The 17,695-nt window shown below is 43.1% G+C and overlaps 1 protein-coding gene and 1 long non-coding RNA gene across 5 annotated transcripts in view; both read left to right on the forward strand.

Annotated features, from left to right (window-relative positions):
* ZC3H7B (zinc finger CCCH-type containing 7B) overlaps positions 1–17,695 on the forward strand; it is a 50,853-nt gene that overhangs the window by 25,132 nt on the left and 8,026 nt on the right. For all 4 annotated transcript variants that reach the window (XM_080971365.1, XM_080971364.1, XM_080971367.1 and 1 more), the window contains exons 14-20: positions 656–861; positions 1,605–1,705; positions 2,596–2,777; positions 3,339–3,424; positions 11,091–11,224; positions 13,468–13,573; positions 17,155–17,263. In XM_080971365.1, coding sequence (XP_080827491.1) covers positions 656–861; positions 1,605–1,705; positions 2,596–2,777; positions 3,339–3,424; positions 11,091–11,224; positions 13,468–13,573; positions 17,155–17,263 — 924 coding nt within the window. The remainder of the gene's footprint in view (positions 1–655; positions 862–1,604; positions 1,706–2,595; positions 2,778–3,338; positions 3,425–11,090; positions 11,225–13,467; positions 13,574–17,154; positions 17,264–17,695) is intronic.
* LOC308486893 lies at positions 4,681–5,224 on the forward strand. The gene is made up of 2 exons (XR_013991369.1): positions 4,681–4,879; positions 4,911–5,224. It is a non-coding gene; the product is annotated as an uncharacterized lncRNA (long non-coding RNA).

Raw genomic sequence — 17,695 nt, forward strand, 5'->3', positions numbered from 1 at the left:
TCCTACTGACCTACCCTCTCTCCTTCATGAATGTGTACAGACTTTAATTATTATAGGGATTTATACCTTTGCCTTCAATTGATTCCCCAGCATGGTGGTTTACAACATTTTCAAAGTTCACTAATAAAACAAGATAAAATATATTCAAAAGCACACCCAAAGCAGCAAGATTTAAAAGGGCAGCATAAAAACACAATTGTCATCAGCCAAGAAAAAAATGATTAAATTATCATTCTAAGAAAATCAAATTGTCTGACTTACGCCAAAATGGGCAGGTGTCAGGCAGGTCTCCTTGGGGAGATTAAGTAAAGATGACAGGGGCTTGAGTTATTATGATGACTAATTGCAACCTTGTCCAACACTCTCCAGGTGTTGTTGTTCTACTGCAACTCCCATGAGCCACAGCCAGTATGGCCAATGGTCCAGGGTGATGTGAGTTGTAGTCCCAACAGCATCCAGAGGGTACCAGGTTGGGGAAGGCTGGGCTACCCCAAGATGTGACATTTTGAAATCATTGGTTTATTTTTAACTGTTTGTGATCTTGGGGCTGGGTGGGAGGGGAGAGAAGGAAACAGAAGAAGGGGTAGCAAGAGAGCTTGGTTCTGATTCCAGCCTCCATTCCTTGTGTGGTGGTGTGATGTCTGTTGCTTTGTAGATATGCTTAACAAGCAGGACTGTAAGTACGGGGATAACTGCACCTTCGCGTACCACCAGGAGGAGATCGACGTGTGGACAGAGGAGCGGAAGGGGACTCTTAATCGTGACCTCCTCTTTGACCCGCTGGGCGGAGTCAAGCGGGGCAGTCTGACCATTGCCAGGATCTTGAAGGAACACCAGGGCATATTCACCTTTCTCTGCGAGGTATGGAGTAGAAGGCAGGCAAGATGTCCTTCCACTGCATCATTCTCCTTGTCTAGTTACATAACTGGGCCATTGAGCCTTTCACCCAGCATACTGCCCAGTGCTGACATTTATCAGTTTTGGTTTTGCATAAAAACACCAAAATTCTGCTTACCCTTTCTCTCTCACACTCCATTCTGGGTTGCAGCTCTGCTTTAAAATGAAGGAAAATGGCACCTCTGGAATTTCCTGTCTAGTGCTATGTGGCTAGCCTTGAGCTGGCCTCCAGAAACCCCCAGTACTGCTGAGAAACATGAATTGGAAACATCACTGTGTGGTTGTGGCTTGATTACAATAAGCATCCTGTTCTCTCGCAAAGTAACTTAGCAGAAAGCAACTGTGTTCTAGTCAATGGAGCGTTAGGCTGGGTCCTGGAAGATCGGGACTCGTTGAGTGGGCAAGTTGCAACCTCCTAGCCTTAATTTCTCATCTATAATAATAATTACCTATAATCACAAGTTGCCAGGAGCATGATAAAGGAACACAAGAAGCTGTCTTGCACTGAATCAGACCATTGGACCATCTTGCCCAGTAATGTCAACACTGACTGTCGGGCTCTCCAGGGTTCCATTTGGGAACCATTCAGATTTCATCCCTTGTTAGGCAAATATTACAGTGCATTGGAAGTGCTTTAGAAATGATTGTTTAAAGCAGTTTCTAGGGACTTAAGAGTCTGAAACCCTTTTCTAATGGTGTGCTTGCAGATCTGCTTTGATAGCAAACCCCGGATAATCAGCAAAGGGACCAAGGACTCGCCAGCAGTGTGCTCCAACCTAGCTGCGAAACATAGCTTTTATGATAACAAGTAAGTGGGCTGGGCTTCGCCATAGGAAGTTGCCTTGTACTAAGTCAAACCTTTATCTAGCTCAGTATTGACTCTACACAGACTGCTCTCCAGGGTTTCACACTAGAGTGTCTCTACCTGGAGATGCTGGGGATGCAAAGCAGTTGCTCAACAGTGAGCTGTGGCTGATGGTCTCACCAGTAATGCCCTACCCCCACCCTGTTTGATTCTGGGAATACTCCTGGCCTATCCTATATTATTATGATAAGGATCATTAAATCCATATTCATGCATTACCTTTAGCAGCATGGAAACAGTTGACATGTGGTTGTGCTCATGCTGCTACAGTCATCTAGCAGATCATTTAAAGCAGCATTCCTCACCGTGGTGCCATCCTGTTAACCACCACACATAAGCACCTCAGTTGTGGAACCAACCTTTTCCTATTGTTGGTTCGGATGATTAAGTATTTGCCGTGCTTCTTGAGCCATAAATCATAAACCATAAATCAGGCCCAAGATATAATATTTTATTGTCTGTCTAGCCCAGTCAATACATTACTCATGAAGCATTGCAGATACACAATTGCCAAAGCCCACATCCAGTAAGTGTGTGTTCTGAAACTGAGGTACGTACCCATGGTGGTATAAATTTAGCACAATTAGCTCCCAAAGTGGCTTATAATGACAATCCACAAAAGGTGCAAATAATTAGGGACTGGTGGGCATGTTTTATGGCAGTCTCTTGACAGGCTAACATTGTAGTCCAGATTTGAGGTTCTTCTCTGTAGAATCAGGGGGCAGAAGGCGCTGCAAATGGATGGGCTGGCTCAGGCTGAGCAGTATTTTTCTATATCACTGCTGTTTTAAAACAAATATCTTTATGAATAAACATTCCTCTCCTCGATGCAGGTGTCTAGTTCACATTGTTCGTTCCACCTCACTAAAATACTCCAAGATCCGCCAGTTCCAGGAGCACTTTCAGTTTGATGTGTGCCGGCATGAGGTGCGTTACGGCTGCCTGCGTGAAGACAGCTGCCATTTTGCTCACAGCTTCATAGAGCTCAAAGTTTGGCTGCTACAGCAGTACTCCGGTAAGTGTACCACTTGGCTCATCCTGGAGAGGATGGATGGAGAGGGAGATCTGCAGTATCTATGGTTCCTGAGATGCCTTTCTAGGGACCATAGGATTGTATCTTTAGTGTATTAAAATCTTACATACATGAATTATAAGAGCCGAGGGAATGATTTGTGGTGTTAGGTTTTAATATTCTACACTTTGCAGAAAAGAAAAGCTCTAGAGTGGATCAGTGGATGTAACTGCCAACTTGGCAAGAGTGGCTGGAAATTGGAGGCAGCATGTCTGAATCAAGAGCTCTTAAATTTTATGCCCTTTTGTTGCTATAGTTCTGCTGCACTTGTAGTGTTTTATATATATGAAGGGTGGGGCGTGTGTATGTGTGTGTACACCCACCCACCCACACACCACCCTTCATCAGAGATCTCAGGGTGGTTCACAATGAAATTACTTGAATCTCCAAGCCTGTTGGCCCATTGCCTTTTTGAAACACTACAAGTAAAACCACTGTTTTAAAAAATCTGAAAAGATTCTGGAAGTTGGAAGTGCTTAATAGAAGACTTTATTATAATTCCAGGGATGACCCATGAAGATATTGTACAGGAATCCAAGAAGTACTGGCAACAGATGGAGGCACATGCCAGCAAGACTAACAGCAATATGGTAAGGAACTTGAAAGATCCAATGCCAATGGCTGTGTTTTATGAGAACACACATTCATTGATCAAAGGTAGACAGCATTAGGAACTTCCAGTTCCAGGAGGTGTGCTTTACTTCTGTACTTGTGTACATAAAATGTACACTAGCATTCCCTAATTTTTCCACCCACACAGAAATTCCTGGAGAACATTGTTCATAGATAAACTCTGGCATTCACTAGCCTAAGATATGGTGGTGGTCACCAACTTGACTCTAAAGGGAAACAGACAGATTTGTGTTAGATATGGCTAACAGTTGCTTCTAGTCTTGATGACTATGTTGCCTTCAGTATCGGTTGCTGAGGATAGGGCTGTTGTCCTCATGTCTTTTTGTGGGCTTCCCAGAGGCATATGATTGGCTACCATGAAGAACAGGATGCTTGATCTACCAGAACTCTCTCTGTATTCTTTTGTGTGCCTTTGAGAGAATAAGAAGCGACTCTCTCTGTATAGTGGCCCCCCAGGATAGGGGTGGGATTGGCTGCTACTCCAGTATATTCGTATTATTAAATGGTGTATGTATTCCTTCCCCTTCCTTGCTTTTAACTTATCTCTTTCTCTCTCATTTGGAATATCATAGGGGTTAAAACATGTTAAGGAGCTTCTTAAATGGAAATACTTGTTTATGCGAAAATAGCTCAAGGGTTGTTCTGTGTGTAAGACCACATTCCTAAACACATTTAGTGGCCAACAAGAGCCATTAGGCACAGTGGCACTAACTTCTCAGCAAGGATGAATTGGTATATATTACCCATGTCCAAAATAGGATCCAGAATGGAGCAGTTGGGCCTTGAGGCAGCTTTCAAGGAAGGGAGGAGGATGTTTATGGGCTGTATGGGCGAGTGGCTCTTCATACTGCAGTGCAGCCCGTGGGGGGTGGGCTTATTTTGGGTGGAGATCACGAGGTTTGCTGCAACTATTACTCTGACTTCTCTCCTTCCCACTCGGTTCCTTCAGCTGATCATGCCTGCCGGCATCTAGCATGACGCTGTTAGAGGCAGCACTATCTCATTTGTTCTTTGTGGTTGTTAAAAGTAACAGAAAGAAATTGTGCCACACACACACCCCGGGACAAAATCAAAGCCCAGAAGCAATGGACCTTAGAAAAAATATAGTAATGAGTAGCTAAGAGCACTCTTTTGAACCATGAAGAACGGGGATCAGATTTGATTATTGGAAGATTATGGCTGGTGGGAGGACTGTTGATCTGTAGGCTGAGGTTCAAAAGCCAAGTGGCAGCTTTTTTTTTTTTTTAGTTTTTATAATTTTCTTTTATATAAATTACAACAATTATTCAATCATAATTTTAACATTTAAAACTCCAACTCCTGTCCTCCTCTTTCTATGGTTCTTTACATTTCTTTTCATCTTCCTGCATACTCCAAATTATCTCAACATATTCTTTTATATATCTATTCCCGTATATATCCCCCATATATATAGAGAGAGAGACTACAGGTTTTTACATTAATCCTGCCAATGTCTTAATCTGTTAACAGTTTGTTTGTAAATACCCAGTAAACCATTTCCATTCCTTTAAAAAATTGTTAAATTGCTATCTTGATTTCTTATTCTCCCAGTACGTTTTGCCATTTCTGCCTAGTCCCATTAACTTCTATATCCATTCTTCTCTCGTTGGGACCTCTTCTTCCTTCCATTTTTGGGCAAATAACATTCTTGCAGCTGTGGTTGCATACATAAATAAATTTCTATACTGTTTAGGTAGTTCTGATCCCATAATTCCCAAAAGAAAAGCTTCTGGTTTCCAAGTGGCAGCTTTTAAAGTACTACTGTGCGATAATAACCTGCTACCCTCCTCCTGGGTTTCATTTTGGAGTCCTGGAGAAGTGCCTAGCTGATGAGTAACAAAAGGAGCCCAGCCCTGGCATTGGATTAAAACAGCTCTTGAACTAGAACACTAAGTTCTTTGACCTTTAATGACTTTCAGAAGGTGTGGTTAGTCAGAAGAGAAAGGGAGGGGAGGGGAGACCCATCATTTAGAAGTTGTTAGATTAAAATGCTAAATAATATTTCCTACCACTTGGTGTCTCTTATTCCTTCTGTCAGTCAGTTTCAGCATAGAAGGACATGTTATGACTTGTCCAGCACATAGAGGATTGTGGCTTCATGCTAGTATAACAATGGGGTCAAATAATCATACTGCGCAGCTACATCATACTTTTCAGAGAAGAGCACGGGTGGAAGGATTGAGGCAGTACAGATGCAAGGAAGGATCAGGCAAGAGCTGGGGAAGAGGGCAGTTGGGGTGTTGTGGTAGCCGATGAAACAAATTAAACTCTGGATGCTCTCCCACCACCATTTACTTCCATGGTGGTTTAAGCTGGTACACATGTAGCCATTAAGGAAATGAATGGTCTGCATTGTCCAGTCTCATGATGTGGGGCTGGGAGTTTTCTTCCCTTTTGCTTTTTTAAACACATCTCTGTTTCTGATTTAGAAAATTGCACGCACACAAAACCATTTTCTTTACGGTGTGCTTCATGCACATCCTGGCAATTATCCATGCATTGGGGAAGAAGCAAGCTTGAGGACCAGAGGGATGGGAAGGAGCTGTCTGGTAGAAGGTGCTGACCAGACCTAGAGCCTTTTTTGGTTTGGGGAAAGGAGGGAGGTGTTGCTGTTTCAGCATTCTACCTATGATTCATACCCTCCGACATGCCATAGAGGAAAATTGGGATGCACATCTTTTGGTGACTCGTGCGAGAGCATGGCTCCCCAAAATGTGTGTCTTTTGGGGCTGCGCTCTTGCTGACGGGACATCCCAGGATCCAATCAGAAGCCGGGATGGCTTCTGTAATTCTGGGATGTCCCTGGGACAGTTGAGGGGTGTGATGATGCCCAAGTACTTCCATGCTGAAGGTGGAGGGGACATGTTCCCAATGAGAGGAGAAAGACCAAGTAGGAGTAGTAAATTATTAAGTGCCATGGTGGAGGAATGCAGCAGAAGCAGAACTGGGACAGTGGAGGCATAGCCTAGTATCAGCTAGAGCAGACAGGGAGGAGCGGCCTTGTCCTCTGACAGCCTATCTCCATGTCGTGGTGGAGGCATTCAGAAAGCATGAGGAACACATGCAGCTTATGAGACCATTTTGGAGGCTGAGCTAAGAGTCCCCCGCCCCCCATGGCTGGGTATACAAGGGAGAAGGTGGCCTTGGGCAGCTCACACCCTACGTCTCTGAGGCTGCAGCCTTCCATACCTGGATCCCTTCATTTCTAATATCTGCGGACATGTAATATTTGGGGGTACATTCAAGCCAAGGATGCTGAAGAAGTCCTGCACTGTTTTTCTAATGAGTCTTGCAATCCCTTTGTGAAATAAAACATTCAATCCATCCTCCGTGATGGGAGTTGGAAGTCCAGTAGCATCTGGAGGGTCCAAATTCCACCATCTCTGAGCCTAGTGGGTGTCCTGAACTAAGTCAAAAATGTTCAGTTAGTAAGAAATGCTGCTGTGAAAAGCACAGCTGATAGCAATGAAGATTTTTAAAAAATGTTTGTGTGGGCATGTTCAGAACATGCTTGTTGCTGATAGCCTGCTAATTAAACAGGGTCCTGCATGACACTGATGTATAGCATGCTTGTAGCTTTTTAAATGGAAGGGGATTTCAAATATAACTAACCAATCCCAGATGGGTTCATTGTGGTTTTGTCCAAGCCGAGGAAACCATCCTACCAGCTTTTAGCTAATTCTCAAAGAAAGTAGTAACAGTTCACTGGTGCAGAGGGCTAAGCAACCAACAGTGGAAAGTTTGTTTTTGCCTTTCTTTTTCTCCAGTCTAAGCAGGTTAATTTGGCATAATGCTTATTCAGCTGTGCTTCCAGCTAAATAACTCTTGCATGGAGAGGGAGTGGGGGAACTTCTGTGGGGAGAGGGATGATGCAGAGTCACATTAGGGGGGTGGGTTCTGTCTCCCCAGAATTCCCTTATTTGTGTGCACTCTGCTCTTGTGCTAAGATGACTTTGGTTCAGAAAAACTAAATAACAGGATGACTTGCTCTCTTGCTACTTTCACAGATTGCAAAATCACCTGACATTTTCTAAGCTGTGAAGTTGTCTGGAAACTAATTGCACAATGCCTGAATGCATTCATTTTTTGATATACCTGGAACAGCCATTCTGTATAGCCAGCTTCACTCTGGTCTGCCGGTAAATAATGCTGGGCTGAGTTGCTTTTTTTGGCAACTAAATATGTGTGAATAATTGGGAACAGCTGGAGAAAAGTTAACAGAGTTAGGGAAAGGTTACGAGAGAATAATACTCTTGCATATCTAAGTGAAATCAGACCCATCCCACATTTCTAGAATTGGCCTTCAACCATTGTTCTATCTAGCTCAGTACTGTTTACACTGACTGGCAGAAACTCTCCAAAGTTTCCTTTGGGGGGCATTCCCAGTCTTCCCTAGAGATGCCAGGGATTGAAATTGGGACTTTCTGCATGCAGAACAGATGTCCTGCTTCTGAGCTACAGATATTTCCCCAAAGCATACTCAGTGACTACTTGGGGATGGTAGAAGAATGAAAACTAGAGGGAGGGAGAAATGGAATGGAATATCCTGAAAGAAATCATAGCTGGCTGGCTGGAATTCTGAAAGAAGCTCACCCTACTTCAACATTTTGTTGGTGATCTTATTCGCGTGCTCTACCACTGATCCACTGCTCTCTTTCTCGTTGTGGCATGCCTTCTGCCTTACTTGGAATAACAAATCAAAGCATTGCTGTGCCAAAGCTTTTAATCATGTGGCCGGTATGGTTTAGTTGCCAACTAGATCTTGTAATGTTGGCCCCATAACAATGCAGCTGTTAATCTGAAGCCAGTTGGGCTGAGTTAATTCATGGCATGCTTAGGAACCTCTAATTTCCATGCAACATTGACTAATTTATTAGCAATCTGTCAGGTATGTGTCTTGCTGTTACAAATACAGTCATGCACAGTTGATGCTTTGGCTTCTTCTTTTAGTTCCTTTTACCTTTGCAAAGATGTATTTACCTGGCAAGGATGCATATGCTTCTCAGCTTTGGGCTACTCACCTGAAAAGACCTGTTCAGTTTGTGCTTGCTTCATGTTCTTGGAAGCTTCTAATGTTTAGAAGGTGCTTTTCAAAGCCTTTGATGAGGGTGTGAAAAGACTGGAGGCAGCGATTATTAGATAGATACCTAAGGGATGAATTCCATCTGCAACAATGACTTATATGGATTTATTTGGTGGGAGGGCCTTGATGGCAGCTTTCCACATGGCTAATTAACACTGTAGAAATAGGTGTCTAGTAGGCTTGGCTAATAGGAATAGCTGTTTTTGTTCCAGGAATTTGCGTTTTGTCATAGTTACTCTTTTTGCACCATACCTCCTGCACTAATCTGGATTAGCCCTGTTTTTCCATTTGTTCTTGCAGTGATCAGCATGGCGATTGGTACAATCTGTACTTATGTGACTTGTGACACCAGTCTGGTGCGTTTATCCAGGGCACCTGGGTCTTTAGAAACTCCCTCCAGAATTACACACATGTAAAACTTTAAACCCTCCTTCTAGGCTTGGTCTAAGGCAGGGTCCATTCTCTGTGGCGATTTCCTTGGCCTCAGTTGGTGTGCTCTGGCTACCTGATTCAGATGGCTATCCTTACCTGAGAATAAAGACTCAGTGGAGCTTGTTTTGAGTTGATGCAGCATAATCCTACACAAAACACTGTGGCTGAACAAATTGCTCGCGATCAGCATTCTTTGCGTTTTGCACTCCTAAAGCAGTTCGCACCCAGAGTGACTCATTCGTCCCAGACCCCTGGTGTGTGTGTGTGTGTGTGTGTGTGTGTGTGTTTTATTTTAATTTAAGTTCCATGAGTTTGTTTATAAAGAAAAGCAGCAAAAAAATTTCTAATATTGCAGTCAAAGGAATGAGGATTGTATGTGAGTATTGTGTTTAATGTTCTTTTTTCCTATAGAGGTGGCAAGAACCATAACAATGTGAACCCTCTTTTCTTCCTCCTCCCCCAACCAACACACATTTTCTACACTAAATTACCACCACCAGTTGCATGAATCTGTGATCTCCTGTCCTGGGGTAACTATCTCTCCATATATCTCAGCCTCTGACTTCTCCCTCCTGCCATTGTTTCTTTCCAAATTCTAAGTTGGCACAAATTGTCTTTAAATTATTAGCAGCTCTTTTCTCTTCTACTCAAATTGTTAGTCATTCAGAGCTGAAGTATCATGCTTAATATGTTGCTCAGGCAGAGAATTCCATCAAGTAATATTCTCTGCCCCCAATGTTGTAAAAGATGATATAGTTTATATATGCACATTAAACTGCCTAACAGCGTCCATGTCACCCAGGAGACCGCAGCTGCAGAGATAAGAAAAGAAGAGTTGTTCTGTTGTCTGAAGAGGTCCCTTCCTGGTTCACATGGAGAAGCCATTTTCAACAGAGCCCACCAATGGAAGCGCACAGCTGTATTGAGGCAGCACTGGGTGTTGAAATTTTGCACCCGCTAACAATTTTGTGTCCAGGGCAACCGCCACTGCTGGCTCCGCTCCCCCCCCCCCATGCTATGCCATTGCTATGTTTCTCAGGAACACAGGTGGCCTCTTCGGCTTGCCGATCGGAAGGTTGGCGGTTCTAATCCCCGCAACGGGGTAAACTTCTATTGCTCTGTCCCAGCTCCTGCCAACCTAGCAGTTCGAAAGCATGCCAGTACAAGTAGATAAATAGGTACCGCTGCGGCAGGAAGGTAAACAGCGTTTACGTGCACTATTGTTTCCGTAACAGTGTTCCATTGCACCAGAAGCGGTTTAGTAATGCTAGCCACACAACCCGGAAAGCTGTCTGTGGACAAACACCAGCTCCCTCGGCCTGAAAGTGAGATGAGCGCCACAACCCCATAGTCGCCTTTGACTGGACTTAACCGTCCAGGAGTCCTTATGTTCCTCAGGGTTACTTTGTGTATTTATCTTCATTTTAGACTGGGTGTGTCATGTGCAATGTTTGCAACCCCTGCAGGAAGTGAAGTGAGTCCAAGCCCAGGACTGTAAAGATCATATAGGCCCAATTTATGCCCTTAGAGCCCAGTCTATTGATTAGATACTGTGCTGAACCAGTGGCCAATACTGGCAAAAAAAAACCCCGTTCCTGTAGGAATGCAATTGTAAATTCAACAGCATGGATCATAAAAAGAGTTGTTTTTTTACTGTGAGTTTTTTATTGTGCCATTTCATTATCTCCAACACCACATCCCACAATACTAGAAAACAGAAGTAGGTGGCTTATTAGCTTCTTCAATAGTATGAAACAGAGTCTGTGGGGAGAGAGAGAGAGCGCTTTATCTTTATCTTCAGTCCCTTACATATGATATCCTTTACGTTTTCAAATAACGGGATTTTTGTCTGTAAATTAGCAGCAAAGGCTATTTACGTATATATCACTATCCATTCTAATGTAATTTTATCTTACTGTTAGGATCTGTTTTTGCAGTCTTATTTTGTCACTTGCTTTATTCTGCAGTTCTCATAAAAGAACATACGTGTAAAAATGTGTATTGTCTTAGTAAATCTAGCTTGTCCAATTTTGTGGATGCAGCAACTCCCTCCACCAACTTTCTTCCTTCCTCCTTCCCAATATCAGGCTTCTGCGAGGACTCCCACGTCAAGCACTTTCGACCTCCAAATGAAATTTGTTTGTGGCCAGTGTTGGAGGAATGGGCAGGTGGTGGAACCAGACAAGGACCTCAAGTACTGTAGTGCCAAAGCTCGCCACTGGTAGGTGCCCTTACCTATTCTACTGCCTGTAGAATGTTTTCCTACCATAGATTTTGTGGCGTGCTTTTATTTAAACGATTGCTGTGGTTTTCTAGGGTTTTGTTTTTATTCCTTGTAGACTATAAAATGTATTTGTGGTCATTTTTGAACTGAGTCAGTGCCAGGCATACCTACTCTTGTGGAGGAAGCTGTGTGGAGAAAAAACATGGGGAAAGGGGAGATTAAAAATGATGCAGAGTTTATGGGCCAATTACTTATGGGTCTGTATTGTTTTAATACAATGTTTCCCAAAGTTTTGATAATGGGACAGGTTCCCCCCCCCCCCATTTTAAAAATGGAGGTATACTGAGGTGTTCCCAAAGTAAAGAAAGGAATGAACTCTGATTAATAAGAATACACACAGAGACTTGAACCAGCAAGACTCTGGGAAGGGTGCGTATAATAATCTCTCTCCCTCTACCCCACGGCCCAGGTCGTTTTATTCACAAAATAACTTTTTACAGAGTGATCGTAAGAACCAATCAGACTTCTTCTGAGCATTTCAATAAACCCCACGTTGGGAAAATTTAAACTACCAAAACTAATTAAGCACGCATATTGCGATCATTATCACCTTCAGGTGAGATCTGCTTCCTGGCCCTAAGATTAACATCCTAAGATTAACATATCAGAAAAGCTACATCGAAAGAAGCTGCCCACTATCTTTGATGACCCAGGATGCCTGCCTGCAGTACGTGACTTGTCAAGAAAGAGAAATGGAACAGGGATGCAGAGGTGTGGATTGATCAGGAATCATATCACAATAGTTTAAACCCAGCCAACGCAATGCTTTCATTGCTGACACAGATGGCTTACTCTGTATTTATAATTCCTCATAGCAATCCCACCTGATCACTACAGTATACTTCAGCTTTGCACTAAAAAAGATTACTATAAATGCTTGATTAACTTGTAAAGCAATGGGCAGGGAGTTTGAAGCCAGCCCATTTTGATTCTGCTTCCCAACGTCTTACCCTTTCCTTTGCCTAGGAAGCATGGTTGCTTCCCTAAGTAGGCAATGTGTCAGGATTCCCCCATGCCTGACAGCTCTAGCACAGGTTGCATCTGGGGAATCCTTGTGCATTATTAGTCTTTCCTTCAGGGTTATGTCAATGATCATATTCTGGCAAAAAGGAGGAAACGGGTGCTGTCTGCTGCCTCCCCACTCGGAAGGTATGCACAGTGCCTGCACACACTCCTTCAATAAGCCTTCTAAAATCTTTATCCTAGTTGGTGCCTGTCCTGGACCTGAATGGATTGTGTGTATTTGTTGTTGTTTTCAACTGCTTTTATATTTATAGTGGTTGTTTTTCAAAATTGTTTACATACACAATTGCTTTTTAAATTGTTTTTATATACAGTCGTACGTTGGAAGTTGAATGGAATCCGTTCCAGAAGTCTGTTCGACTTCCAAAACGTTCAGAAACCAAAGCGTGGCTTCTGATTGGCTGGAGGAAGCTCCTGCAACCAGTCGGAAGCTCCATCGGTTGTTCAGTTTCCAAAAACAGTATGCAAACCGGAACAGTCACTTCCAGGTTTGCAGTGTTTGGGAGCCAAAACATTCGAGAACTAAGCTGTTCAAAAACCAAGGTATGACTGTAGCCAAGTTTTATATTTGTCGTTATAGTGTAAATCATTTTGAGATGCCTCTTGAAGAGTAGCAAGGGTAAACAAATAAGGATATAGTGAGATAGATGCCACCAATGGTTATTTAGATATTAGATTTATATCCCATCTTTCCTCTGTGGTGGTTAAGAGATAGTCTCCCTTCCATTCAGGCATTGTTACTCTGCTTTAGGAAGGTGCCTTCACACACTGCCACAGACTTGGACATAGTAGCTGCTTAAGTTTTCAAGGCCTAATTCTCTCTCTCTCATGGCACACTAGTGTGCCCTGACAAGCAGTTCTGAAAACTCTTCCTTAGTCTATAAATCATACAATCTATGTGATAAAGGGCCAGATGATCTGCCTCATAAGGCTTTTCTTATCTGCTACTGCTTCACACAGTTTATTTTGGTGATTAGGTGTTGTGTGTTGTCCTCCCCACCCTGCCCACGTGGTTCATGGCACACAGCTTTCCTTCTTTCTAGCAGGGAATTCTGGATTCATTAGCTCAGTCTGTACACCAGTTGTCATGAAAACCAGACTCTGCTCATAATGGAACATTTTCTGAGCATCTTTTTTTGTTCCCCCTCCCCTGGTAGTTGGACCAAGGAGCGCCGTGTCCTGCTTGTGATGTCCAAAGCAAAGAAGAAGTGGGTGTCTGTCCGACCATTGCCTTCCATCCGCAACTTCCCTCAGCAATACGATGTGAGTAGCACTGTTGTTTTGCAGATGGCGCTTAACATAAGAACATCATCAGAGCCTGCAGGATCTGGCACAACTAGTCCAGCACTCTGTTCTTACAGTGGCCGGTCAGTTGCCTATTGGAAGCCACAAGCAGAACTTGAGCATAATAGCATTTTCTCCACTTGTGTTTCCCAGGAACTGGTATACATAGGCAAACTGCTTCTGGCAGCAATGGTAGACCATCACCATCCTGCTTATTAGCTGTTGATTGCCTTATCCTCCATGAACTTATCTCTTTTGAAGCCAGCCAAGCTTATGGCCACCACTGCTTTTTGTAGATGTGAATTCCCTAGATTATTATTATTATTATTATTATTATTATTGTTGTTGTTGTTATTTCTCAGCTCAGGGCAGTTCACAGAATAAAATAAAGGATAAAAACAAGAAAACAATTTAAACAAAAGAGGAAGGTTTTCAGCTGGTGCCTAAAAATAATATAATGTAAGTGCCAGGCGAACTAAGTGCTGTGCGAAGAAATGTCCTTTTTTAGCTGCCCAGAAACTTGGATGTCTCTTAAGTTTTAGTATTATGAGAGAGGGAGAAAACTTTTCTCTATCCACTTTCTCACTGTTCATCATTCTTTATATCTGCCATGTATCTTACGTGCCTTTTCTCTAAGAAGCCCCAAATGTCGCGTGACCTTTTCTTATAGGTGAGTTGCCTTCTCTTTCCATTCACACTTGAGCTCTGTGTGGAGTGAGAAGGGAGCCAGAATACAGAAGCCGAAGGAGGAAGAGCTCTTTAAACAGGGAAATAGCAGAGTTATTGTTAGACAAAAAACAGGTGCTGGTTGAAGGCCAAGATTAGTCAGTGGTGCAGTAATGAAAGAATATTTTGACACCCGTTGAAATCACCCATGCAAATTTGGTGGTTTTAATTAAAATCGTTGTTCCATGAAAGACTGGTTGGCCCTGGAATCGGGTATAGCATTTCACCTTGGGTTACCCTCCTCTAATTCAGAGTGCTGTGTGTGTGAAAAGAAGCTGGTGATATTCCTCAGTTTGTTTACTGCCAGAGAAGGTGTGGCACTAGCTCCTGGGCTTGAAAATGAAGTGACTTCAAGTCAATTCAAGGATTTGGAAAGCACTGCTCATTCAAAAAAGAAGAAAACTATCAAGAGGAGCTCTTAATGTTAAGCCCAGTTGTGGGTGAACATGTTGCAAAACTTTTTTGTATCCCTTTTTCCTAAGGGAAGGGAAGACTCAAAACGACCAACAATATTTGGTAAATAATGAGCAAGCAATACATGCATGTGCGTATATTCACACATGAATGTTCAGATTCTAGGCTTTTCATGTGCCCCTAGAGTCAAATGCCTCCTTGCTTTATAAGAGTTTTCTATAAAAATAATCCAATCCCTTTTTTAAAAGACTTGTATTCTGTTGTGAAAGGAAATAACTGTGCTTCAAAAATGGTTGCTACAAGGAAGTGAATAATTTTACTGCTGTACTTCTGTTGATTGCTAAGTGCATGGATGGGGAACCATTGGCCCACCAGTCATCATTGGAATCCAACTCCCGGCCAGTGGACTCCAACTCTTGGCCAGTGGTCAGGGGATGATGGGATTTGTAGTCCAGCAACATCTGTAGACCACAAGTTCCCCACCCCTGGCTAAGGGAATAGTTTTTGTTTGCTTTGTTGGAATTGTTCATTAAATCTGTTTCTAATCCGAGTGTCTGTTGTCTATTTCCTTTGAGCACAAAGCCAACATCTTCTGTTTCCATGAGTGAGTAAGGATGAGGAAGAGACGTTAAAAACAATTGCTTTGGAAATCATTCTCCTAGAGCATAGCATGATTTTCACTGTGGGTGAGGAATGGGCAGCTGTGCCGTAGCCTCCTCAGGTTGTGGCCTTTTCAAGAACTGAAGAGGCTTTGTGGTAGAAGCAAGAACTGAAAAGTGAGATATGAGGGAAAGGGAAAACGTTAGCAGTATGTCTTTGGAGGAGAAGCTTTTCTTCAGTTCTCCTCCTATATTTATATTTTAGTGTTTTCTATTCAACTCTGCAATCTAGGAGGTTCTTGGAGAGGTATTCAAGAAATCCAGCCTTGATTTGTCTCCATTTCCAGAAACGGAAAGAGGATGTGGTCCAGAGTAACTTTCTGATATGTTGGTATGGCAGGCAGGTCTCAGACTCTCCCCTCTGTGAGCTTCACTGTGATGCCATGCTCTTGCTTGAAAGCATGCTTGAATGTAGCATATTGAAGGTGTACTATTCTTAATTCCGTGATGCAGCCTTCCATTTCAAAGTAGATCTCTGTGTAGCTCCATGTGCTAGAATGCACCTGCAGTTCTTGGGAGCGCTTGTCCAACACAAGGACAGACATAAGGGCTCTGAGAGAGAAAGTGGACTTAAAGAGTAGTAGGTTTTCCTTTGTACCCTGTGTCAAGGGGAAAGATGGCAGTGTCTGAAGACCTTGCTTAAATGGCAAGTGTGAGACAAGTGGTGTGTGGCCATGGCAGGACTTCCAGGACTTGCAGAAAGCAAGTCTGTGGTACTGATATTCTGGAATAAGAGACAGGTGGAGAGGAGCCCATGACCCCAATCCCTGTGACACAGCAACTAGCAGCTTTTTGAGTGAGGGGAGAAACTATGCCGCCGCCACCCTAATCCTGCTATGGATCACACAAGCATTCTGAATTGACTAGTAGTGATCCATAAGAAGAAATCGCTGCAGTCTGTATGGCTTATTGATAACCAGAAACTCAGAGGCCTTCAGTCCACAAGTGCTGCCGCAATTGCTAGCCTCAGGAGGGCCTGGGAAATCGGCAGAAAGCACTGGAACAATTCCACAGCAGTCTTCGCAGAATAACAGTGGGTTGTTGAATAACCTCCATAAGCCCCCAGTGTATCAGTTGTCATCGTCTTCTTCGTCTTCTTCCTTCTTCTTCTTCTTCTTCTTCTTCTTCTTCTTCTTCTTCTTCTTTGCTTGTCATCTTTCAGGTGTATGTGTGGAGGTGGGTTCTATCACCACAGAGTCCTTAATGGCATTCAACATATATACAGTGATAAAAACCAGAATAAACTTGTACCGAAAAAGCAATAATTGAAAATTTATATCCTACAGCTCTCAGGGCTTATCCTCACTTACCTTTTAACTTGCTCTTTCCAGGCACAGGTCTGTACTTAAAAACGGTGTGTCCGAGCATGGGTTTTTGGTTTTGTCACAGTGACTACCTGCTCTTTAGCGCTCAGTTGGAGCAAACATCAATTCAGATTTTCCAGAGATTGCTGTTCGCTCTGATTGAACTTTAAAGAACAGGTTTTTGTTGCCGGGGTGGGGTGGGGGTCAACTACCTTAATGCTGGAAGGCTATCACCTGTCAAGCTGGAGAGACAAATTTGTATGTTGTTATCATTGCCTAGTCACAGATTTGCAGATACAGTCTGAAGCAGAATTAATTAATTCGCAAAGCTTGCTTGTCCCCTTTTTGTTTGACTTGGCACCATTCTTGGCTACTTCATCCTTTTTTCTTTTAAGGGTGGAGGGTTTTTTTCTTCTTTTTTAAGGTTTGTGTTTGTGTGTTTTCTATCTCTATGCAGCTATGCATTCATGCCCAAAATGGCAGGAAGTGTCAGTATGTTGGAAACTGCTCTTTTGCTCACAGCCCTGAAGAGAGAGAGATGTGGACTTTCATGAAAGAAAATAAGAGTGAGTGGAATGTATGTTTGGGAGCAGGGGGGAAACTCTCTTCCATTCTAGTTCCCCGTTCCCCCCTTTTTAGGAAAGCTAGCTTTGAGAGTGATGGACACACTGTGGCTTAGTGAAGATGTAAGTCTGGCTCCCTGAAAAGCATAGTTTGCAAACCAAGGGCTGGTCTTGTGAAACTCGCTCCTTCCTTCCCCTCTCCAGAGCAATTGTCCCTTCCTTCCCTGTGCTAATTGAAGTACTGCATTATGAGGACACCAATGTATAAAATAATTGGGAATCTTGTCTCTTTCCCCAGTTTAGGAAGGTGAGTTTGGAGCTCTGGGGGAGCTCAGACTGAGAGCTTATATAGCAGTGGGAGACTCCATTCCTGCCTGGCTTTCTCTGCCAGGCACTGTTTTCAGGCACTTACCTGCCTCCTGAACAGCCAGACAT

Source organism: Podarcis pityusensis (assembly GCF_964106645.2).
Source record: "Podarcis pityusensis genome assembly, chromosome: 10".
NCBI lineage: Eukaryota > Metazoa > Chordata > Lepidosauria > Squamata > Lacertidae > Podarcis > Podarcis pityusensis.